General features: G+C 40.6%; 1 protein-coding gene across 17 annotated transcripts in view; it reads right to left on the bottom strand.

The window, feature by feature from the left end:
• BCLAF3 (BCLAF1 and THRAP3 family member 3) overlaps positions 1 to 26,749 on the bottom strand; it is an 81,400-nt gene that overhangs the window by 2,494 nt on the left and 52,157 nt on the right. For 10 of the 17 annotated variants that reach the window (XM_060136876.1, XM_060136873.1, XM_060136868.1 and 7 more), the window contains 4 exons: positions 25,397 to 25,511; positions 15,390 to 15,488; positions 11,456 to 11,611; positions 1,780 to 2,158 (listed from right to left, as the gene is read on the bottom strand). In XM_060136876.1, coding sequence (XP_059992859.1) covers positions 2,129 to 2,158; positions 11,456 to 11,611; positions 15,390 to 15,488; positions 25,397 to 25,511 — 400 coding nt within the window. In that variant the 3' untranslated portion in view covers positions 1,780 to 2,128. Of the gene's footprint in view, positions 1 to 1,779; positions 2,159 to 2,898; positions 2,927 to 11,455; positions 11,612 to 15,389; positions 15,491 to 24,750; positions 24,928 to 25,396; positions 25,512 to 26,749 lie in introns of those variants that run through there. The other 7 variants (XM_060136875.1, XR_009538382.1, XM_060136877.1 and 4 more) reach the window with 7 other exon arrangements.

Here is a 26,749-nt window from a genome sequence, read left to right as displayed (position 1 = left end):
TGGCAGCTGGGAATGCTATGGTGAACAAGACAGACATGGTCCCTCTCCTTATTTTATACTTTAAATTATAAAGCAAGCCCTTCTTTTTAGCCATTAGATTTTATGCACTCAATATTTTCTAAATACATCCATGCTACAAATAGGTATTTTGCAAATAACATGCTTTTTGCATTTTGAGACAGTACCAAAAGTATATTCAAATATGCCTAAATAGGAAACCGGTTGTGGAATGATTAATATTGAATCAACCATTTTACCCTTAAGTGCTACAATAAGTAAAAATAGAGCTAGAGAACCAACTTTGTTTAGTCAGTTACATTTTTTTTTTCTTTTTTTGGCCGTGCCGCACTGTGCCGCGCCCAGCACCATGTGGGATCTTAGTTCCCTTACCAGGGATCAAACCTGCGTCCCCTGCATTGGGAGTGCAGAGTCTTAACCACTGGACCACCAGGGAAGTCCCCAAGTTACATTTCTATGTTTAATGTCCATTTTCCCTATCAGGCTGTACGTACCATAAAGGCGGGCTCTATGTGTCTTGCTCTCTTGTTCATTGCTATAATTTTAGCACAGAATCTGTGCAATAAATATGCATTAACCTAATGATGAACTATTCGAGGTTTATAACTGTTCCTCAGAGTATGGGAATAAATGAAATAAATTATTTTAAAATTTAAGGCAGATGTTTTGGGTACTTAACACAATACAAAGTTGTCATACTGCTGTGTGCATGCATTTTTTTCTTGCCATAAGTGGAATGTAAAAAAAAAAACCTGACCTATAGAGACAGTACACAGCATAAGACAGGCCATCCATCTAAATTTATTACCCAATTTTAATGCATCAAGCACTCTTGCCCCCTTACTGCTGACCCACTAAGGAAATGGCTACTCTATCTTTTAAAGGCATGTTTAAAAAATTAAACGTTTGCAATAAGATTTTTCATAATCCAGTCATGAAAAAGTTAAGTTCTTACCAGATTTTGATGCAGAAAGTTCTGTCTTTGTAAGTGCAAAACAGTGGTTTAAATATCAACAGTTCCTACCAAGGGCTATAATTCTCACATGAAATTAAAATAATGTTCTCACAAACTGGCAAGTAACTGCTTCAAGCAGAAGGAGCAACAGTATTTTATTTAATTACAATTAAACATTTCACAAAAGTTTAATTGGGAATGTATATGTACTATTAAGCAGAACACAGAAAACATAAAGAAATAAGGTATTGAGACCTAAAATATCATTTAAAATCCTACCAATGTTATCTTACACATAGTAGGTACTCAATACAACTGAACTGAAAATAAACACTTTATAATATGTGCTTGCAAAATGTGTAATGCTGTAGTAGTAAAGTACAATTTCTGAATATGAGATTTTGTCTGTCAGTTTTTTTAAAAGCCTTTAAAAATATGATATGCATGAGCTTACCCTGAGGGAAAGTAAGATGGAATACAGATTATAAAATCTTTATGTATTTTCCACAATAGCATTTTGAAGTTGGAAAAGAGCAAATAGTTGTGGAAAAAAACTGAACGAACCAATTACTCAAAATTCAGTACACTCATAACTACCTGATGGAAAATTTGAAGCACCTTTTCTTATGTCTTCTTATGTCATAATATGAAATGTATGAATTATATAGACCTTGATCTTCAGAAGCTTAAGAAAACTTCAAGTTGTAAGCCAAAATGTCATCAGAAAAAGAAAAATCTGGTATAAAAATTGCTACGTAAGGCCACTGTTTAAAGTTCTTTCATGTACAGACACTATACAATTCAGGTACTTTTGTTTTTGTTTTTATTACATAAGCAAAACTTTCAACATAGAAACGTCTGGATATAACTCAGTTCTCTATGAAACCATGCTCAGAGAAAAATGCATCAACAAATAATGCCCTTTTGAGACTTTTTGCAAAAGAAGCTGTAGTTAATACAACTTTTAAATTGAATACTGTAATTTAAAAGCAATTGTTAAGGGTAAAAAAGTTGCAGCATTCCACTACGGAAAAATAAAGTTATTTTATCAAGATAGTTACAGTATTAGTGCTTTAGTGCCAATTCTAACTCTTGACAAAAAGATGCTCCCAAATATCATCCTGTAGTGTCATTTCCACTTGTAACAATTCCAGATTAGATTGCTGGGGCAATGTTTGTATATTCCTATTGAGAGAAAACAAAAGAAATACAGACTTCAAAAGAAGCATTGGTTAAAACATCTGAGCTAGAGTTTTGTTTACATTGCAATTTTCAAAATATTTTAATTAATGTATTACCGCTTGCACTCAAGATCCCCACAAAGCTATCTGGATTCCCAAAGACACAAAGTAACAACAAAACACATCAACGCGGATATCAAATGATAAGTCAGTAGGACAAAAAATATATATGGCACTTGATAGGCTGGTATTAGTAAGCTAATGAAAACAGCATTCTGCTATTTGGGCGAGTTTCACTGGGGACATCACTGACAAAAACTCAAGACTCTTAAACCGTAGTCCCTCAAGAACAGAGCCTGATGTGACACACGCACAACCTCAAATGGGTACTTTATCTTTGTCATCATATGGTATCTAATTCTAAAACTATATGGACTCTTCTAGCATGACTGGTAACAGCAGAGAAAGCTATTAGAGGGGGGAAAGCTTTCCTGCTTTTGGATGGTTACCTACAATGTACGAAGATGTATGGCTTCAATAAACACAGGAAAAGGAATTCACAATAACAATAAGACTATGATTAAAGGATAACAAATGTGAATTCTATACTGTGATGCTATGCAAAATGTTAAATTACCAACCACAAACTGGACATAGGACCATGCAACTAATAAAAGAGCAAAAATGGTAGAATGACATGTTTTTCTGGGACATTAAAAAACTTATTAATACATATATCCTTACCTTTTACTAGGATCTTACATTATTAAAACTGAAAGAAATTTAAAAGTTGATTTATTTTTTGGCACTTATATTAGTATGGAAACGTTTAATTCCAAACAAAAACAGTACTGAAGAAAATTCTTCTATTTTGGTTAATGAAATGTTCAAAATACATGCATATATATTTTTGTCAACATCATTCCTTTAAACAGAGCCAGAATACATTGTATCCTATTTCTTTACTCATTATATAATATAAACATCATTTACATTGATCTTCAAATAAAATATCTGTTGCCTACTAACAAATGTAAAAGGAAACGCTAACTATAATAATTCTGAAAAACTTTTTCAACTGAAATATCTTGTTTATAAAAATGTGGAATTATTCTGAATCACATTCACCCTTGACATGGCTTCTTCTACACTATCTCTTGGATTGATCCCTGCATTCTTCCAATTATTTGAAAACCTATTATAAGCAGAATGCTGAACTAGACATACGAGCATCACCCTCCTCTAGGTTTTCATAACTTGACACTTGAGTCAACTGTTTCCTTGTTGATCTTCCTGCACCTCGCCTCCTCCCAGAACCTGCTCACCCAGCCATCAGCCTCAAACACCACTTTCTCCTTCTCAGTCTAGGAAGATGTCCTACTGTCACCACATCACATCCTCTATATTCTACCCAGATTTTGAGGTCCTCTATAATTTGCATACCCCTGTCTCTACCCAACTCCACATTCTACTCCCAAAAATGGATCTTTGGCTGTAGCCCATTCTAAGTCCTACTCTCCATGACTCAGCTTACAACCTACCTCTTTGGTGAAGAGAGTAGAAATCACAGTACTTAGCGTACATTCCCTGACCATTTCTAACACACTGATCCTTTCCACCTCTCTGTAGGCACTTACCATCTGTGAAAATAAGCTCTTCAAAAATATGGCTGTGCAGAAAAGAGTTAATATAGCATACCTGACCGCTATTGTTTGAAAAGTCTGATTATAAGGTTGGCCCTTGGCTGGCATCTAAGAACTTAGATTTCAGGACGGTTTCCACCACTGATGAGTGCATAAATTGTGCAAACAACATGGTCCATGCTGAACATCTGCTTTCTTGCTCTGAGTCTGGAATGTGGTATGTGCCTGGCAGGGGGTGCCTATGTGACCAGCGCTGGGCGCTGAGTCTCTAACGAGCCTCCCTGGTTGGCAACATTTCACGCGTGTTGTCGCAGCTCGTTGCTGGGGGACTCAGGCACATCCTGTGTGACTCCACTGGGAGGGGACTCTTGGAAAGCTGCACCTGGTGTCCTCTGGACTCGCCCGTGCACCAATTCCCCGTGCTGATCGTGCTGTGCGGCCTTCCGCTGGAACATCTCATCTATGAGCGCCACCACATGCTGAGTCCTCTGAATCCTCCTAGCGAATCACTGAACCCGGGGTGGTCTTGGGGACCCCTGACACAATTGCTGCTGTTCACTAACTTTTTAGAGCTATGGATGGGTGTGTGTGTGTATGTGTCTATGTGTGTATGATTAGATTAGATTCCATTCAACAAGCATTTTTAAAGACAGACCATATGAAAGGTAATGGGGGAGACGTGACGCTAATGAGGTACCCTCTGTGAAGGAGTTGATCAACTATTTGGGAAATAGGAAGGTAAACAGCAACAGTTAAGAGACCAAATGAAACAAGAGCTAAAGAGGGGGCTTTGGTAAGGCTTTACAGTGGATCATAAAAGGACAGCAGGGTTTAATAAGAAAAGGATGGGGATCAGGAGGCTATTTCTAGCCAAGAGAACATCAGGAACAAAGATAGAAATACATGAAAACGGGCTTCCGTGGTGGCGCAGTGGTTAAGAATCCGCCTGCCAATGCAGGGGACACGGGTTCAAGCCCTGGTCTGGGAAGGTCCCACATGCCGCGGAGCAACTAAGCCCGTGCGCCGCAACTACTGAGCCTGCGCTCTAGAACCTGCGAGCCACAGCTACTGAGACCGTGTGCCACAACTACTGAAGCCTGTGCACCTAGAGCCCGTGCTCCGCAACAAGGGAAGCCATCGCAATGAGAAGCCTGTGCACCGCAATGAAGAGTAGCCCCCACTCACCACAACTAGAGAAAACCTGCGGGCAGCAACGGAGACCCAATGCAGCCAAAAATAAAAGAAATACATTTTTTAAAAATACATGAAAACATATATTATGCTCCAAAAAACAGAGGGTGCATGGAAAAATGTGGTTAGAAAGGCAGCTTAGGGCTGGACCTGGCTAACAAGTCTGGTCTCTTTTTTTATAGGCAACAGATTCCTTGGAAGGTGTCTGCACAAGAGTGATATGACTCCGACTGTGTTTTGGGACAATAACTGTGTTACTAGTGAAGGGACAGAATAAGCAAATCACAGGAGGCAAGGGAGCAAGTTAGAGGCTGCTAAGATTCCCCATGCAGACCAGGAATACCTACGAATGTAGCATACAGTAAAGGTGGCATTTTCAATCAGTGGGGAAAGGACAAATTACTCAATAAGTAAGCAGTGTTAGAAAAATTGACTATCTCCTGGGAAAAAAATCAGATCCTGCCCTTATATTGTATCGTTAAAACAAATTCTAAAAGGAACAAGTATTTATATGTTGAAAAAAGTAACCATAAAACCACTTAAAGGAAACACACTAAGGAATTTTAATAAGCACAAACATGATATGAAATCTAAAAGCCATACAGGATTAACTTGACAGGTTCATGAAAATTGACAAGTTCTGTAATGTAAAAGCCACCATAAACAGCCAACTAACATGAAATAAATAGGAGCAAAATATATGATAGGTTAATACCCTCAGTAAATCAAGAGCTCTTAAAAATCAGTAAGAAAAAGTACCAACCCTCAACAGAAACATTGGTAAAACATAGAACTAAGGAAATTGAGGGAAGAAATACAAATGACACATAACATATAAAAAATATGTTTGCATCATTAATAACTGAAGAAAGGCAAATGAGAACTATCTCCTGCTATTAAACTGACAACAGAAAATAAAGATTAATAATGTGGAGTGCTGGCTAGGGTGCAGGTAAACAGGAACTTTCATGTACTTCTGGTAAGAACAAAAATGAGTAAAAAGGGAGCTATGGCAAGGTACCAAAATGTCAGTGTGCACAGTGGTTTAAAGGAAATAATGAAAACCTGTAAACTATCCTGAAGTCACCAACAGACGCTTGGTTAAGTAAGTCAGTAATCATCAAACTGGTTTACACATACCCTTAGGAGTATATGAAGACTTTCCAGTGAGTATGTGGGTACAGACAGTTTGGAGGGAATCAATTTCCAGATCTTCAAATTCTCAATGTTTGCTTTCCAAAATAACCTGCCTGTACAATCGGTTAAGGCTGATTCCCTACCTCCCACTTTTATACTAGGAAGATACACCTTCTCATCCTGAATCTTAGTACTTTGCATTACCTGGGGACCCCCCCCAAAAGAGGGGGAAATTGGAAATACTGGTGACGGTGCCAAGAAAGTGAACCAACCTTAGCAGCTAGTAATAAATAGCATACTTCTGCAAGTCGGATGCTTTCCATTTCTTTGCTTTCGTTTAATTGTAGGAGGACAAAATCAAGCTGTCAGTAAAAGAACATTCAAAATACTTTTTGAGGATAGATCACTAAGTGACTTTTTGGCCTATAATTCAGAGTGAGTCCAAAGAACGGAGTGGCATTGCTATAATAAAAGTTCTTTCATTCCCATCTATACAATCATATAAACAAGGTTTCTCAGGACTTACATTTATAAAAAGAAAAAATGGAATTGATAATTGAACACTATTATTCTACTACTAATAAGTAATATTTATCTATGAATACCCAAACTAATTGAAAAGAGAAATGCATTTCCAATAAAACTTTTATCTGATCAATACTTAACAAAATCTGTAATACATTTACGTTATTTTGATCAACTGTAACGGTCATTCAGTCCAGAGAAATATTGAACACCTAAGAGTCACAGAAATCTATTAATATTATGTGTCAAATTTGATTTGGTGAGGAATAAAAGACTTTCAAAGATAAAAGTCTATGGGGCAAACAGAATGGAATCCAAATTCAAGGCCAAAAAAAGGAATGATGTAAAGTTTCCCACTTGTTAAAAGAGCTCATCTGCGTACTTTAAAAAATGGATGTTACCAAATTCCTGTGGTGTGCAGGTTCACTGAAGAGATTTAAAACAATGATGTAACAGTTTTATTTAAGACTCTGTTTATAATATGCCAGAAATTCTATCCTTTATAACAAGTTAAACTTATGATTAAAAAGTATTAGATACCAACCTAAAAATGTACAAGGAGGTAGATAATTTTTCATAATTTTAGGGTATGTAAGCAAAAGAGGTTTGAAAAGCACTGAAATAAATAAGACATCCATAGAGTGGAATGATATGCGGCTATTAAGATGAATGAATTGGATGGAGCAATGGATGAGTGATACAGATAAGAACACCTGGGACAATCGCAGTCAGAAGGAAAACTGGGAGGGTTAGTACGACAAGTTTCTAGCTTGGCTGGCTAGCTGTGAGAGCTACAGACCCTGAGGAGATATCAGTGGTCTGGGGAAGAGAGCAAGTGCGACTTTATTTTTAACAGCTTTACTGAGATATAACTCACATACCATACAGTTCTCCCATTTAAAGTGTACAACTCAATGGTTTTTAGTGTATTCACAGAGTTGTGCAACCATCACAATAATCACTTCTTTTGTGCCCCAGCATCCTTCAGCTCGAGGGACACAGCAGCAGTATAACAGGTTCTTGCTGATTCATCTGATCTTGGTTCCTGTTCTATCTTTGTACCCCATGACTTTCATGGTTTTTTCCAACCCCAAAAGCCATGAATCCTGGTCTCTAACTTCCTTCTCACAGTGTCCTTCTGCTCTCTCCTTCCCCCCTTTTTATCCAGGGGCAGAGCTCTGGTAGGCACCGAGCTGACAGGTACCTGGGGACTACTGGAGAGTCTAGGATGCTGAGGAACTCCATGTTTTCCTGACCAAACACACAATTGCTAAAAGTTTTTCAGAGGCAATGTTCCCAGCGGGGACTTCATGAATTCTGAATAGGTTCTCCATCCTAGTCTGGTCCATAGTCAGACCCTCAAGAGTTTCTGAAAACGTTCTATGATGAGCAGAGAATATTTCATGGGGGTGCTTGTGAATGACAGTGGATAAAAGACAAGCTTCTTTCCAGGGGGTAATAGACATTTCTCCCATCTCCTCATCTTCCACCCCAAGCACAGAATCCAAGAGAAAGGAAACATAATAAAATGGAATTTGGGTGCCAGAATGGGGTTAATATGACAAGTGCATGATGAATGAGGAGGAAGCATTTTAGTTCTGTACTTTACTAATACTGCTTGGGAATCTTACTACCTTGTAGGCAGCTGGGGAGCTAATTCAGTTTTAGGGAGGCCACGATTATTCTGGTAAGTGGACAATAGGACATATCAGGAGCACATCTAGGATCTCCCCAACTCTTCCCGGAAGCTGTTTGGCACTGGACACAAGAAGCACATGTCTGATGGCACAGTAAACAGACTGTACTACAGAGGAACATTATAAGAAATTCAAGCCATGACTGATCAGCCCAGACATTTCAATGTGGTGGGGGAGTGAGGAATCCAGACAAGACCAGTCTAAACTTTCCTGGTGGACTTTGAGGCATGTGGAAATACAAAGGTTCATATCTAATTTCAGGTTCAAGAAGTTCCAGGACACCTAGATTAATTAATTAACCATGCATCCTTAATCTAGTCGGTGGTCTAATAATGAAAACAATGAACTCCTTAGTAGGACAAAAAGCCAAAGCAGGGTACAGATGCTGCCTGGACTAAGACTTCTCTCCAGGGCAGGACCTTCAAAGTTCCCCCCCAACAATGCTAAAGCTTGGGATAAAGCAACCCTGGAAGAAACCAAAGATTCCAGGCCTTCACCTCTTTTCTTTAGGGCATGAAAGCCAAGGTAAAATGGAGTAATAGGTCTAAACTGTCAGTCTGTACATATGGAATGGGATTCCAGGGTAGCACAATACTACTAGGACAGCTCTAAGGCCAAGTAAGCCGTAAGCACCTTAGTTCACGATTTGCAGGGCAGAAATAGAGACACAGATGTAGACATCAAACGTATGGACACCAAGGGGGGAAAGTGCTGGTGGGGGGGTGGTGGGATGAATTGGGAGACTGGGATTGACATGGATACACTAACATGTATAAAATAGATAACTAATAAGAAAAAAAAAAGTACCTTAGTTCAGACCTTGGCAGAAACAGAGCAGATGTGATGTCTCATTCCTTTCCCTAAAGGTTAGGAGAGTGTGGAGCCCAACTGTTCAGAAGGGTGCTAACAGTAGGGTGCCTGAATTCATGCCATGCTCATAGAGGTGGGCCTAGTTCAAACACAAATCTATACAAAGCCTGGCTATGCCTTGCTTGCAGGTACTGACAGTAGCCAGGGTGGAAAAGCTCATGTCAAAGTAGCTACAACACGAACATCTATGAAGCAGCATCCAGAATGGTAGGCCCAAGAAAGAGTAGTAGACACTGGTTCCTTAAAAATCTAGTGTGTGGCGACGACTTCTAAAGCTCTCAGTTGGCAGCAAAAGGCAAGAGGAAGGTGAGACTGTGATCTGCCCAGGACCCTAACTGCAACTGCTACATTCTAGATGATACAAAAAGCTTAGGCCCTAGGGGCTTCCCTGGTGGCGCAGTGGTTGAGAGTCCACTTGCCGATGCAGGGGACACGGGTTTGTGCCCCGGTCCGGGAGGATCCCACATGCCGCGGAGCGGCTGGGCCTGTGAGCCATGGCCACTGAGCCTGCGCGTCCGGAGCCTGTGCTCCGCAAGGGGAGAGGCCACAGCAGTGAGAGGCCCACGTACCGCAAAAAAAAAAGAAGCCTAGGCCCTAAAGCCTGGAGACCCATAGCAGGTTGTGGCTCTTTCTAGGACACACTTGTTATGTCCTAAGATGAAGGCTTGATGTCTGGTTTCTACTGGTTGTTAAGTGAGGCTGGCGGGCAATGTGGTCTGGAAGAACTGGGCAGCCAGCAGGAATGGGGCAAGCTGAGGAGAAGAAAAGGATGAGGAAATGGAGCAAGTTCAATGAGAATATAGAAACTGCAGGCTGAGGCAAGCACTCAGGAGCCCCCAATCATCTAAAAAACAGAGGTAAAAATGGAGCTAAATGAAACTAACAATCAGAGTTCAGCACAGAGCTAACAGAAGAAAAACACACAATAGGTACCTGAAACCCAACCTTGCAATTGAGGAAAAGGCTTGCCTCACCCTTCCTCCTCGAGTGGGGATCAATGACCAGCTTCCTTGAGAACAGCCAGGCTGTCACCTGTGACTGGGGATGAATGCCTAGAAGACCTGCTGCAAAGAAACTTGCCACATGAGACAGGAAGAGAAGCAGCACCTTGGTCCAACATAGGGAGGTGTATGAGAGGGGAAAATGACTCCAGTTACATTCATGTTTTTAAACAAGAGATAGCTTTCCTAACACCAAGAGTGATATACACAGTGAAATTAAAAACCTCTTTTAAGGCACTCAGTTAAAATTGAGGGGTGGGAGAAGTTACAGAAGATATTCTATTCAACGCTAAAACTTCAAAAAAAAAATCAGTTGTCAACTCCATTCTACTGGTCCATCTTTTGAAAAATAAGTTTTACTAAAATCACCAAGTAAGCTCAGTGTAAAGTCTTCACAAGCATGAATACTTATGGGAACACTGAAGGTTAGAAAATGTATAAAACCACAATTAGATTATTTGATAGCAACACTAGATATACATCATCTACTCAGAAGAAAATATTACTCCCATATTATTAACAAAAATGAGTCAAACATTGACAAACATGCCTCAACAGATGTAATGCTATTGTTCTCATTTAAAATATAATTTGCAGACGTTACTTTTATATGGTATTTATGCTGCATTTTCAAATACCAACATGGTGAATTTAAATAAAATCAATCCACAACTCAAAGAGTACGCAATCCAAATTATCAAGTAATGAAACTTTTTATTAATAGTTAGAGTTAGCATATAGTAGTGACGGTTGCACAGCACTATGAATGTAATTAATGCCACTTAATTGTACAGAGATGGTTAAAATGGCAAATTTTATGGTATATATATTTTATCACAATTAAAAAACATAAATGAATGGGAAAAAAAGATAAGTTAGTGTATTTTGTAATTATGTACCCTTTTTATGTACTCAGTTCAATATTTTTTGGCACCTAGAAAATTCACATTGTATCAGGCTAAAATATATCAGCTAAAAGACTTTACCTGATTTTCCATTTCAAAGATTAACCATACAACAGAAATTCTAAAGTAAAAAGTTCAAACAGCTAGCATATTCAAAGTATTTGAGGTATAATAGCTAAGGCATTCTTCAATTATCATGCAATAAGAACACTGATATCTAGGTTGTTTCTTAAGTCAAAATTACATTACAAACTGAATTTATCTATTAAACATAGATACTTTAGGAGTTCAAAAGTCAGTCAACATTTTTAAATGATCATAATCCAACTAACCTTTTTTTTCCTCAGTAATCTTTCTCTGAATTTATTAGTGATAAATCCGCTTGGACCAGCAAACCGTAAACGCTGATATTTAGCCTGAATGCACAAGCTCTTCTGTAGTAGGCCTGATTTATACTGGGGCTGAAATGTGCCACCTCTAAAGTTGGTCTGTAAAGGAAAAAAAAATTAAATGTTAAAACTATAGCTTCCAAGTCTATTTTATTAGTATAAGAAAGGGGAGGGCTTCCCTGGTGGCGAAGTGGTTGAGAGTCCGCCTGTCAATGCAGGGGACACGGGTTAGTGCCCCGGTCCGGGAAGATCCCACATGCCATGGAGCGGCTGGGCCCATGAGCCATGGCCGCTGACCCTGCGCTCCGCAACGGGAGAGGCCACAACAGTGAGAGGCCCGCGTACCGCAAAAAAAAAAAAAAAAAAAAAAAAAAAAAAAAAAAAAAAGAAAGGGGAAAAGGTCTGGAATGTAGAGCTTCCCTTAATTCTAGGTACTACAGATATTAAAGGGAAAAGGTTAATGATGGTAATAAAGCATGTTTTCCTCAAACTAGCTTCCTAGTTTATTTTGTATAATAATAATTTAAAAACTATTTTATATAAATGAATTTTTAAAACTATTAAGTTAAATTTTGAAATTCTTGAAATTTATCATACTAAGAAAAAGACAACTTTAAAAACCTCAGAATTATCCTTCTGATTCATAGTGAAGTATATCAAATCCCAACTGGGTGGGGGAAGATATTAAGTATCAACATTTATTTAAGAATCAAAAACTCTCTTGGGACTTCCCTGGTGGTCCAGTGGTTAAGAATCCACCTTCCAATGCAGGGGACGAGGGTTTGATCCCTGGTTGGGGAACTAGGATCCCACATGCCGTGGGGCAACCAAGCCCACGTGCCACAACTACTGAGCCTGAACTCTACAGCCCACGCTCCACAACTAGAGAGATGCCCGTGCACCACAATGAAGAGCCTGTGTGCTGCAATGAAAGATCCCGCATGCTGCAACTAAGACCCGACACAGCCAAATAAATTTTAAAAATTGAAAAAAAGAATCAAAAACTCTCTTAACTTTACTCTTGTTAGTACCTTTTTTTAAAAAAAAAAATTATTTATTTGGCTGTGCCAGGTCTTAGCTGTGGCATGTAGGATCTAGTTCCCTGACCAAGGATCGAACCTGGCCCCCTGCACTGGGAGCACGGAGTCTTAGCCACTGGACCACCAGGGAAGTTCCTCTTGTCAGTACTTTTGAGTCAATCTTTCTTTACCATAAAAATCCCACTACAGCACATATTTTCAAGAAAAGAACTATACTTAACAAGACATTTCCTGACCTGCATACTGCCCAATATTACAACAGACATAGAGAACAATGAATATGTGTGTCCCATGTGGGACATGTACAAATGGTATCTTACAAAGGAGTAATTATAAAAATTAAGTAGATTCTTCTTTCCACAATGATTTAACAAATGGGTATGTTATGCATTAATGATACACAAAAGTTTATTAAAAAGTATTTATGCCAGGCCTATTTTCCAATTATTTTCTTAAGGCTACAAACAATTTCAGGTAAAACAGAATTATAATGAGACACTGTAATTTTGTTAAAACTATCTGCACCAACTTGATACATCAGGGCTAATCTTGAGATTTACATTGCCCATTTTTACATATCTAATAAGGTGATTACTACCTTGCTTTGAATTAATCCAATTTATGTAAAAAGTAAATTTTAATGAAAGAGCTCCCTTTCTTAGGAATGATTATTTCTTCCCCCTACTTTACTATAAAGAATTGTGAATTTCTAAACAACCATATAACATTACACAGCTTTAAATGATTGGTCAAAAGGAAAGATTAATGCACATATTTTGAAAAACATTTTTTAAGTAAGTTAATGTTAAAGACCTTTCCCTTAAGGAGAATGGGTAACAGGAAATAGATCTTATAACAGTCTTAGAAAAATTACTACAACTGACTATATCTGACCAATGAGAAGTGCAACATGTAGGAAACACTTAAATCTGAATGCCCACCTACACCATCTCTAAATTATATAGACGTTACATTTTTAGTTGACTTTATGCCTCATTACTTAAGAGATTAAAAGATGGTACAAAACATGTTTTTTTTAAAAAAAATATTTATTTATTTGGGTGCACCGGGTCTTAGTTGCAACACGTGGGATCTTTGTTGTGGCATGTTTTAGTTGCGGCATGTAGACTTCTTAGTTGCGGCATGCATGTGGGATCTAGTTCCCAGACCAGGGATCGAACCCGGGCCCTGTGCATTGGGAGCGCAAAGTCTTACCCACTGGACCACGAGGGAAGTCCCAAAACATGTTTATACAGCCTATGGCCCTAGCTATTTTTGAAAACCTAATGTCACACATGCTTTTAGGTACATGAACCACTGGCTAAAAATATTATCTATGCAATGGCTACAAATTGTGTTACTCCCACTGAAAAAAAAAATCTTTTTTTTCTTTTTGGCCCCACCGCGCAGCTTGTGGGATCTTAGTTCCCTGACCAGGGATTGAACCCGGGGCCGTCACAGTGAAAGGGTGGAGTCCTAACCACTAGATGGCCAGGGAATTCCCTGAAAAAAATCTTTTGACATCAAGAATTTTGACTCAGGAAGCCAAGGTATTAACAGAAGATCACTCAAGTACACTCCTAGTCTATGGTTTGGAGATCATTTATACTACCTTTCTGCTCATACTAACTTCCTACTAATGAGCTAACCACTCTAGCCAGACTGCCTGCTACTTTCACCAAAAAAACCCTCAGGTTCTTGGGCTTCCCTGGTGGCACAATGGTTAAGAATCCGCCTGCCAATGCAGGGGACACGCGTTTGAGCCCTGATCCAGGAGGATCCCACATGCCGCGGAGCAACTAAGCCCGTGCGCCACAACTACTGAGCCTGCACTCTAGAGGCCGTGAGCCACAACTACTGAAGCCACAACTACTGAGCCTGTGCGCCTAGGGCCCGTGCTTCTCAAGAGAAGCCACCGCAGTGAGAAGCCTGCACACCCTGTGCACCGCAGTGAAGGATAGGCCCCGCTTGCCGCAACTAGAGAAAGCCTGCGCGCAGCAACAAAGACCCAAGGCAGCCCCCCAAAAAATAATAAATAATAGTAATAAATAAAAAGGTTTAACGATAAATAAATAGTACAAAAAAAAACCCCAAACAGGTTCTTTTCTTTTCTTTTTGGGGGGAGGGGAAAGAGACACTGTAGAGTGGAAAAATATGAAAAAAGGACCTATCATAAGCACGAAATTCAGTCAAAATGGATTTAAAAAGCACCTCAATTTATGAGAGCAAGGAGAGAGAAACATAATACTTTGCACTATAATTCTTATTCCATATGTTTGGGGGATGAAGTGTTCTGGAAAAACAAACATGTTCACTGATTAAAAGTATCACTGACATCAGACATAGCTGTACAAATAATTAGAACGTGATGAAATATGCTTTAACAAAGCATGTTGGACCAGAGTCTTTCTCTGATGATCCAGAAGGCCTCTGAGGGTTGTGTGTCTATGGGCAGGGTTTTTCAATCACTGAATCCTGGAGAAGGCTCTATAGCTATGCACTTACATCTTAAGAGGTAAAGAGGCAGGCTTAAAGGGAAGGTCTGGGACCTTGCCCACCTCTCCACCTAGAGCCACTCCATCTGCATCTGTTTTATGTATTTGAGTTTCCATGTAATATTTGAAAAAGGATTCCACTGGTAAAAAATATATTTGAAAATCAAATCCTGAGGAAAGGGGTCATCATTAACCTGATTACAGTTAACTATAATCCAGAAATATTAATTTAAAGCTACTATTTGAAATATAACAAAAAGAGCTTTTAATTTACTAACACTTAGAACATTATGTTCAAAGCAAAAACCCAAAGCTAGAATTGGATGGAGAATAACACTCTACCTTAAAAGTTCTTCTAAAGCCTCTTGTATTTTGATGGTTTCCCTCAATTCCAAATGGTTTGTGAGTAATGACGTCTTTTCTCTGCATAGTATGATAATTCTGCATGAAAAAAGTATTAGTATGGTTAATATACTTTAAATTTTATTTTTAAAAGTTCATTTTACCATTCAAAAAATACATGTTTTTGTTTGTTCGTTTTTGGCCACACTGTGCAGCACATGGGATCTTAGTTCTCCAACCAGGGATCAAACCCACTCCCCCTACATTGGAAGCACAGAGTCTTAACCACTGGACCACCAGGGAAGTCCCACAAAAATACACGTTTTAAATGCATGGGATTAAGAACACAAAGCATGTAGCATGTAGCTTAGCTGTATGAACATACACACATCTTCCTTCATGTAACCCATGCTAGTTTGTGAGGGGTTGGTTTAATTCATGAATGTGAGAAGTGTAACAAAATACATACTCCTGTATAACACAATGGTTAACTTTTAGAAAATGGACTGTAAATCTAGCATTTATTCAGGCATCCAGAAGAGAAACAAACCCATTATTACTAGGAGTTGCTAAAGAGTTGCCACTGTCTGAGAACACAAATTCTCAATGCTATAGGAGGCAGGTGCTGCTGAATCAGGTACCTGCTTTGAGTAGATGCTCCTGCCATGACTAGGTAAGTATCAGAAGGCAGAGTATTAAGACTGTAACTACAAAGAACCTGAAACCTTTGATGGGAGCAGGAAAGATGGGGCCCATTTTTTTTTTTTTTAAGAATGCCTATGGAGAACTTCTGGGAAGATGGCGGAAGAGTAAGACGCGGAGATCACCTTCCTCCCCACAGATACACCAGAAATACATCTACACGTGGAACAACTCCTACAGAACACCTACTGAACGCTGGCAGAAGACCTCAGATCACCCAAAAGGCAAGAAACCCCCACGTACCTGGGTAGGGCAAAAGAAAAAAGAATAAACAGAGACAAAACGATAGGGACGGGACCTGCACCAGTGGCAAGGAGCTGTGAAGGAGGAAAGGTTTCCACACACTAGGAAGCCCCTTCGCGGGCGGAGACTGTGGGTGGCGGAGAGGGAAAGCTTCGGAGCTGCGGAGGAGAGCACAGCCACAGGGGTGCGGGGGGCAAAGCGGAGAGATTCCCGCACAGAGGATCGGTGCCGACCGGCACTCACCAGCCCGAGAGGCTTGTCTGCTCCCCCGCCGGGGCGGGCGGGGCAGGGAGTTGAGGCTCGGGCTTCGGTCGGAGCGCAGGGAGAGGCCTGGGGTTGGCGGCGTGAACACAGCCTGCAGGGGGTTAGTGTGCCACGGCTGGCCGGGAGGGAGTACGGGGAAAAGTCTGGAGCTGCCGAAGAGGCAAGAGACTTTTCCTTCCCTCTTTGTTTCCTGGTGCGGGAGGAGAGGGGATGAAGAACGCTGCTTAAAGGAGCTCCAGGGACGGGCGCGAGCCGCGGCTAAAAGCGTGGACCCCAGAGACGGGCATGAGACGCTAAGGCTGCTGCTGCTGCCACCAAGAAGCCTGTGTGCGAGCCTCAGTGTCACTATCCACCCCCCCTTCTAGGGAGCCTGTGCAGCTCGTCACTGCCAGGGTCCCGGGATCCAGGGACAACTCCCCCGGGAGAACGAACGGCACGCCTCAGGCTGGTGCACCGTCCCGCCGGCCTCTGCCGCCGCAGGCTCACCCCGCACTCCGTGCCCCTCCCTCCCCCAGGCCTGAGTGAGCCAGAGCCCCCGAATCAGCTGCTCCGTTAACCCCGTCCCTTCTGAGTGAAGAACGGACGCCCTCCTGCGAACTACACGCAGAGGGGGGCCAAATCCAAAGCTGAGCACCTGGGAGCTGTGAGAACCAAGAATAGAAAGGGAAATCTCTCCCAGCAGCCTCAGAAGCAGCGGATTAAAGCTCCACAATCAACTTGATGTACCTGCATCTGTGGAATATATGAATAGACAACGAATCATCCCAAATTAAGGAGGTGGACTTTGAGAGCAAGATTTATGATTTTTTCCCCTTTTCCTCTTTTTGTGAGTGTGTATGTATATGCTTCTGTGTGAGATTTTGTCTGTATAGCTTTGCTTCCACCATTTGTCCTAGGGTTCTATCCATCCGTTTTTTTTCTCTTAATAATTATTTTTTATTTTAATAACTTTATTATATTTTATCTTACTTTATTTTATTTTACTTTATCTTCTTTCTTTCTTTCTTCCTTCCTTCCCTCCTTCCTCCCTCCCTCCCTCTCTTTCTTTCTTTCTACTTCTACTAATTCTTTCTTTCTACTTTTTCTCCCTTTTACTCTGAGCCGTGTGGATGAAAGGCACTTGGTGCTGCAGCCAGGAGTCAGTGCTGTGCCTCTGAGGTGGGAGAGCCAACTTCAGAACACTGGTCCACAAGAGACCTCCCAGCTCCACATAATATCAAACGGCGAAAATCTCCCAGAGATCTCCATCTCAACACCAGCACCCAGCTTCACTCAACGACCAGCAAGCTACAGTGCTGGACATCCTATGCCAAACAACTAACAAGACAGGAACACAACCCCACCCATTAGCAGACAGGCTGCCTAACATCATAATAAGTCCACAGACACCCCAAAACACACCACCAGAGGTGGACCTGCTTATCAGAAAGACAAGATCAGGCCTCATCCACCAGAACACAGGCACTAATCCCCTCCACCAGGAAGCCTACACAACCCACTGAACCAACCTTAGCCACTGGGGACAGACACAAAAAACAACGGGAACTACGAACCTGCAGCCTGCAAAAAGGAGACCCCAAACACAGTAAGATAAGCAAAATGAGAAGACAGAAAAACACACAGCAGATGGAAGGAGCAAGATAAAAACCCACCAGACCTAACAAATGAAGAGGAAATAGGCAGTCTACCTGAAAAAGAATTCAGAATAATGATAGTAAAGATGATCCAAAATCTTGGAAACAGAATACAGAAAATGCAAGAAACATTTAACAGGGACCTAGAAGAGCTAAAGATGAAACAAGCAATGATGAACAACACAATAAATGAAATTACAAATACTCTAGATGGGATCAATAGCAGAATAACTGAGGCAGAAGAACGGAAAAGTGACCTGGAAGATAAAATAGTGGAAATAACTACTGTAGAGCAGAATAAAGAAAAAAGAATGAAAAGAACTGAGGACAGTCTCAGAGACCTCTGGGACAACATTAAACGCACCAACATTCAAATTATAGGGGTTCCAGAAGAAGAAGAGAAAAAGAAAGGGACTGAGAAGATATGTGAAGAGATTATAGTTGAAAACTTCCCTAATATGGGAAAGGAAATAGTTAATCAAGTCCAGGAAGCACAGAGAGTCCCATACAGGATAAATCCAAGGAGAAATACACCAAGACACATATTAATCAAACTGTCAAAAATTAAATACAAAGAAAACATATTAAAAGCAGCAAGGGAAAACAACTAATAACACACAAGGGAATCCCCATAAGGTTAACAGCTGATCTCTCAGCAGAAACTCTGCAAGCCAGAAGGGACTGGCAGGACATATTTAAAGTGATGAAGGAGAAAAACCTGCAACCAAGATTACTCTACCCAGCAAGGATCTCATTCAGATTTGATGGAGAAATTAAAACCTTTACAGACAAGCAAAAGCTGAGAGAGTTCAGCACCACCAAACAAGCTTTACTGCAACTGCTAAATGAACTTCTCTAGGCAAGAAACACAAGAGAAGGAAAAGACCTACAATAAGGAATCCAGAACAATTAAGAAAATGGGAATAGGAACATACATATCGAGAATTACCTTAAATGTAAATGGACTAAATGCTCCCACCAAAAGACACAGATTGGCTGAATGGATACAAAAACAAGACCCATATATTTACTATCTACAAGAGACCCACTTCAGACCTAGAGACACATACAGACTGAAAGTAAGGGGATGGAAAAAGATATTTCATGCAAATGGAAACCAAAAGAAAGCTGGAGTAGCAATTCTCGTATCAGACAAAATAGACTTTAAAATAAAGCCTATTAGAAGAGACAAAGAAGGACACTACATAATGATCAAGGGATCGATCCAAGAAGAAGATATAACAATTGTAAATATTTCTGCACCCAACATAGGAGCACCTCAATACATAAGGCAAATACTAACAGCCATAAAAGGGGAAATCGACAGTAACAAATTCATAGTAGGGGACTTTAACACCCCACTTTCACCAATGGACAGATCATCTAAAATGAAAATAAACAAGGAAACACAAGCTTTAAATGATACATTAAACAAGATGGACTTAATTGATATTTATAGGACATTCCACCCAAAAACAACAGAATACACAGTTTTCTCAAGTGCTCATGGAACACTCTCCAGGATAGATCGTATCTTGGGTCACAAATCAAGCCTTGGTAAATTTAAGAAAACTGAAATTGTATCAAGTACCTTTTCCGACCACAACGCTATGAGACTAGATATCAATTACAGGAAAAGATGTGTAAAAAATACAAACACATGGAGGCTAAACAATACACTACTTAATAACGAGGTGATCACTGAAGAAATCAAAGAGGAAATAAAGAAATACCTAGAAACAAATTACAATGGAGACACGACGACCCAAAATCTATGGGATGCAGGAAAAGCAGTTCTAAGAGGGAAGTTTATAGCAATACAATCCTACCTTAAGAAACAGGTAACATCTCGAATAAACAACCTAACCTTGCACCTAAAGCAGTTAGAGAAAGAAGAACAAAAAAACCCAAAGTTAGCAGAAGGAAAGAAATCATAAAAATCAGATCAGAAATAAATGAAAAAGAAATGAAGGAAACGATAGCAAAGATCAATAAAACTAAAAGCTGGTTCTTTGAGAAGATAAACAAAATTGATAAACCATTAGCCAGACTCATCAAGAAAAAAAAGGAGAAGACTCAAAGCAATAGAATTAGAAATGAAAAAGGAGAAGTAACAACTGACACTGCAGAAATACAAAAGATCATAAGAGATTACTACAAGCAAATCTATGCCAATAAAATGGACAACCTGGAAGAAATGGACAAATTCTTAGAAATTCACAACCTGCCAAGACTCAATCGGAAGAAATAGAAAATATGAACAGACCAATCACAAGCACTGAAATTGAAACTGTGATTAAAAATCTTCCAACGAACAAAAGCCCAGGACCAGATGGCTTAACAGGCGAATTCTATCAAACATTTAGAGAAGAGCTAACACCTAACCTTCTCAAACTCTTCCAAAATATAGCAGAGGGAGGAACACTCCCAAACGCATTCTACGAGGCCACCATCACCCTGATACCAAAATCAGACGAAGATTTCACAAAGAAAGAAAACTACAGGCCAATATCACTGATGAACATAGATGCAAAAATCCTCAACAAAATACTAGCAAACAGAATCCAACAGCACATTAAACGGATCATACACCATGATCAAGTGGGGTTTATTCCAGGAATGCAGGGATTCTTCAATATACGCAACTCAATCAACGTGATACACCATAGTAACAAACTGAAGGAGAAAAACCATATGATCATCTCAATAGATGCAGAGAAAGCTTTCGACAAAATTCAACACCCATTTATGATAAAAACCCTGCAGAAAGTAGGCACAGAGGGAACTTTCCTCAACATAATAAAGGCCATATATGACAAACCCACAGCCAACATCGTCCTCAATGGTGAAAAACTGAAAGCATTTCCACTAAGATCAGGAACAAGACAAGGTTGCCCACTCTCACCACTCTTATTCAACATAGTTTTGGAAGTCTTAGCCACAGCAATCAGAGAAGAAAAGGAAATAAAAGGAATCCAAATCAGAAAAGAAGAAGTAAAGCTGTCACGGTTTGCAGATGACATGATACTATGCATAGAGAATCCTAAAGATGCTACCAGAAAACTACGAGAGCTAATCAATGAATTTGGTAAAGTAGCAGGGTACAAAATTAATGCACAGAAATCTCTGGCATTCCTATACACTAAGGATGAAAATCTGAAAGTGAAATCAAGAAAACACTCCCATTTACCACTGCAATGAAAAGAATAAAATATCTAGGAATAAACCTACCTAAGGAGACAAAAGACCAGTATGCAGAAAATTATAAGACACTGATGAAAGAAATTAAAGATGATACAAATAGATGGAGAGATATACCATGTTCTTGGATTGGAAGAATCAACATTGTGAAAATCACTCTACTACCCAAAGCAATCTACAGATTCAATGCAATCCCTATCCAACTACCACTGGCGTTTTTCACACAACTAGAACAAAAAATTTCACAATTTGTATGGAAACACAACAGACCCCGAGTAGCCAAAGCAATCTTGAGAATGAAAAACAGAGCTGGAGGAATCAGGTTCCCTGACTTCAGACTATACTACAAAGCTACAGTAATCAAGACAGTATGGTACTGGCACAAAGACAGAAATATAGATCAATGGAACAGGATAGAAAGCCCAGAGATAAACCCACGCACATATGGTCACCTTATCTTTGATAAAGGAGGCAGGAATGTACAGTGGAGAAAGGACAGCCTCTTCAATAAGTGGTGCTGGGAAAACTGGACAGGTACATGTAAAAGTATGAGATTAGATCACTCCCTAACACCATACACAAAAATAAGCTCAAAATGGATTAAAGACCTAAATGTAAGGCCAGAAACTATCAAACTCTTAGAGGAAAACATAGGCAGAACACTCTATGACATAAATCACAGCAAGATCCTTTTTGACCCACCTCCTAGAGAAATGGAAATGAAAACAAAAATAAACAAATGGGACCTAATGAAACTGAAAAGCTTTTGCACAGCAAAGGAAACCATAAACAAGACCAAAAGACAACCTTCAGAATGGGAGAAAATATTTGCAAATGAAGCAACTGACAAAGGATTAATCTCCAAAATTTACAAGCAGCTCATGCAGCTCAATAACAAAAAAACAAACAACCCAATCCAAAAATGGGCAGAAGACCTAAACAGACATTTCTCCAAAGAAGATATACAGACTGCCAACAAACACATGAAAGGATGCTCAACATCACTAATCATTAGAGAAATGCAAATCAAAACTACTATGAGATATCATCTCACACCAGTCAGAATGGCCATCATCAAAAAATCTAGAAACAATAAATGCTGGAGAGGGTGTGGAGAAAAAGGAACCCTCTTGCACTGTTGGTGGGAATGTAAATTGATACAGCCACTGTGGAGAACAGTATGGAGGGTCCTTAAAAAACTACAAATAGAACTACCATATGACCCAGCAATCCCACTACTGGGCATATACCCCAAGAAACCCATAATTCAAAGAGTCATGTACCAAAATGTTCATTGCAGCTCTATTTACAATAGCCCAGAGATGGAAACAACCTAAGTGTCCATCATCGGATGAAAGGATAAAGAAGATGTGGCACATATATACAATGGAATATTACTCAGCCATAAAAAGAAACGAAATTGAGCTATTTGTAATGAGGTAGATAGACCTAGAGTCTGTCATACAGAGTGAAGTCAGAAAGAGAAAGACAAATACCTTATGCTAACACATATATATGGAATTTAAGAAAAAAAAAATGTCATGAAGAACCTAGGGGTAAGACAGGAATAAAGACACAGACCTACTGGAGAATGGTCTTGAGGATATGCGGAGGGGGAAGGGTAAGCTGTGACAAAGCGAGAGAGAGACATGTACTTATATACACTACCAAACGTAAGGTAAATAGCTAGTGGGAAGCAGCCACATAGCACAGGGAGATCAGCTCGGTGCTTTGTGACCACCTGGAGGGGTGGAATAGGGAGGGTGGGAGGGAGGGAGACGCAAGAGGGAAGAGATATGGGAACATATGTATATATATATAACTCCTTCACTTCGTTATAAAGCAGAAACTAACACACCATTGTAAAGCAATTATACTCCAATAAAGAGGTAAGAAAAAAAAAACCAAAAAAAAAAAAAGGAATGCCTATGTTGCGTTGTAGCAGAACTGACTATTCTGTAAAGATTAAATGTTAGGATGCATATGATAACATTCTTGGTACAATATTTACACGTTGTGGGCATCCACGCAGGCTGATTTTCCTCCATTCAGGAAGCCATTCAATCAAATAGGAAGTATCTTTTCAGTCAGCATTAATATGGGTCACACTTCATCATCAGGTGAGGGGACGGGATCACTGGTTGTGGGCTCCTGGGGGCTGCTCTGTCTATTCCATTTACCAGTGCACCCCGATGGGATGTGTGCTGCTTAGTACCTAAGCTTTGTCTCAGACTCCCAACTCACACTCTATACTCGACTTGGGGTTTGGACTGGGAGTCAGTCCTTGAAGCCAGCTCCCACTTAGATCCCACCCACAGGGACACTGGAGGGAGACTAGAAGGCTGGAAGAGAGGAGGCGGGGTTGCTCCTTCCTGTACGTTTGTTGTTCTGCTTTTCATCCTGGCAGTGGTCCTTTGGTTCAGCCTCCAGTTTGTTTGTTAGTTTTTTGACACAGCCAGCTCCAGCTGGGCAGCCCCCACTCCTCGGAGGTCCACACCCAGCTCACACCGGCCTTTCTCTAAGCTTCTAGAGCTCTACGCTTTCTTCCCTAAAGGTCGTGGTTGCTTCCTTTGGTTTTTTGATTATTTTTATTTTTATTTATTTTGGGCTGCGTTGGGCATTCATTGCTGCATCCGGGCTTTCTGTAGTTGCGGCAAACGGGGGCTACTCTTCGTTGAGGTGCGCGCGCTTCTCATTGCGGGGGCTTCTCTCGTTGCGGAGCATGGGCTCTAGGCACATGGGCTTCAGTAGTTGTGGCACGCAGGCTCAGTAGTTGTGCCGCATGGGCTCTAGAGCGCAGGCTCAGTAGCTGTGGCGCACGGGCTTAGTTGCTCCGCGGCATGTGGGATCTTCCCGGACCAGGGCTTGAAACCGTGTACCCTGCATCGGCAGGTGGATTCTTAACCACTGCGCTGCCAAGGAAGCCCGATGGGGCCCAGTTTGAAGATGGTTTCTTTCTCCAAAATCAACAGTCTTATAACCTTCTATTTATTCCATTTGCTATGGAGTCTGTACTTCTCACAAATCTTCCTCTTTCACACCTTTATTTCTCTCCCCAGTTAAGAAAAGTCATATAAAACCCTTTTCCTAGTAGTCATCTTGAGTTTATGCTAAGCCTATACATTTGAATAAGTGCATAAAGACACATGTAATGAAATGAGATTTTGGGGGACCTTGAGAGGGAGGGGGTGTATTTTGCACATGAAGGGATGTCAGTCACTGGGGGCCAGTGGGAAGACTGTACCAGGCAGCTTCTGACCAGGCTCCCAATCATCCCCACCTTCCAGTAGCCAGGCCCTTATGCTATTCACTTCCCTTGAGTGTGGTCTGTATCTAGTGACTTGCTTCTTACAAATGGAGTATGGTCGAAGTATGGATGTCACTTCTGAGATTAGGTTACAAATCGACTCTGGCTTCCATCTTTCTAGCTGTCACTTGCTCGCTCTTATGGAAGCCAGCTGCCACTCTGTGAACTGCCCTATGAAAAGGCAAATCTTTAGAAACAGAAAGTAGATTAGTTGTTAGCTGCGGGTGGGAACACGGAATAAATAAATAGCCCTGAGGGTTCTAATAGGGGTCACGAAAATGTCCTAATACTGGATTATGGTGATGGTTACACATCTTGGTAAATTTACAAAAAATCATTCAATTTTACACCCTTACATGGGTGAATTTTATGGTATGTAAAATATACCTTAATAAAGTTGTTTAAAAAAAATTAAGAAAGCTAGTACTATAATAAGTGCAATAAAATCCTGATAAATCAAATGAAATGATCATTTATTTGGTCATAATAACTATAAGCCTCAACAGAATCTTAACACTGAACAACAGAATCATAACACTTACTTAATGAGCAGTTACAAACATTATGAAAAATATTGGTGATCCCTGTACCTATAGATACATGTGAGAAGAAAAATGGAACATACAAAAATAAAAAAGTTGGAACTGCAATCTTACCAAGTAAGGTTTCTGAATAAATTTTCTAAAATTTGATTTTACCAAACATGTAGATTTTTGGAATCCATCAACATGAGTATTCTTCAACCTTGTAAAACTGGAATGCTGATCACTCCTAATAAAATGAAAGAGAGAAAATAAGAATCTTTTATTAGTTTACATTTATCTGACAAATAAACAAGAGAAATCAAATTACACCCTTTGGAAACAATTAAAGCAGCGCAACAGTAAAAAAAAAAAATCTCAATGATCTATCACTACTAAAATTACAAATAATATTTACCAGGGCTAAAACTCTCATTTTTCAAAAAACATTATTTAGCCAAGTTGGCAGTTAGCGATAGGGGGAAAACCATATTCCTAGGACCAGGGTTCTTAATCTGGAGTCCAAGGACAGGCTTCCTAGGGCTGTAACCCCCGAAACCATACATATGTAGAACACACGTTTTTGAGGGAAGGCAGTCACGGCTCTTGAACCTTTGGCAGCACGGGACAGCCCCCCTTGCCAAGAGACTCAGTGGTGAAAGCTCCAGGGAAGAGGCCAGTGAGTGGCTCAGGCCTGCTCACTGGCAGAGCTGGGGCCTCTGATACTGCTGGCTCCCCTCTCCTGTTGTGGTGAGGCCCAGAGGCCGCCAAGGGCTATTCCTGGCCAGCCCTACCTGGGAGGGAGCTCCTTCCTTGGGCTTCTTTCTCCTCTAACCCCAGGGCCTCATTCCCACAGCCCTTGGGGGGTCCTCTCCCTGTCACATCCCACCTCTCCCACAGTGGTCCTCAGACCCTTCCTGCTCTGTGGCGAACAAACGGCTCACGGCTTCGGCCCTGCTACACTCCTCCCACAGGACCCCAGTGACATGGGGACAAAATCCACACTCCTCCTCACTGACCCCCAAGACTCTTCCGGCGCACGCCCTTGCAGCCTTGCCGGCTGCTCCATCCCAATCTCTGCAACACCCACACCGAGCTGCGGGAACATCACCTCCATGCGGCTCTCGGCACACACCACAACCTCGCCTGCCTCTACGCACTGGCCCATTGGGTGCCTTCTGCTGTAATTTCCTTCCAACTCAGATCAACCTCAAGATTTAGCCCCACTTGCACCTGTTCCAAGGCTTTCCCAGACCCCTCTGAGGTGGACTAGGTGTCCCTGCTATGTGCACATGTGGCACTTTGGGGTCTTCACAAGTGTTTGTAACTAATGGTGCACCTTCTCACCAAGCAAGGTGCGATCCCTTCACAGGAGGCACTGCGGATGGTTCGTTCTGTGGTCCCAGCTCTGACCCTAGAATCTGACATGGAATAGCCACTCGGGATTTTTTGAAATGTTAAAAAAACTCATATTCTGTCAAAATGTTC

The sequence above is a fragment of the Lagenorhynchus albirostris genome, chromosome X (genome assembly GCF_949774975.1).
Source record: "Lagenorhynchus albirostris chromosome X, mLagAlb1.1, whole genome shotgun sequence".
NCBI lineage: Eukaryota > Metazoa > Chordata > Mammalia > Artiodactyla > Delphinidae > Lagenorhynchus > Lagenorhynchus albirostris.
This window is presented reverse-complemented; position numbering and strand designations above follow the sequence as displayed.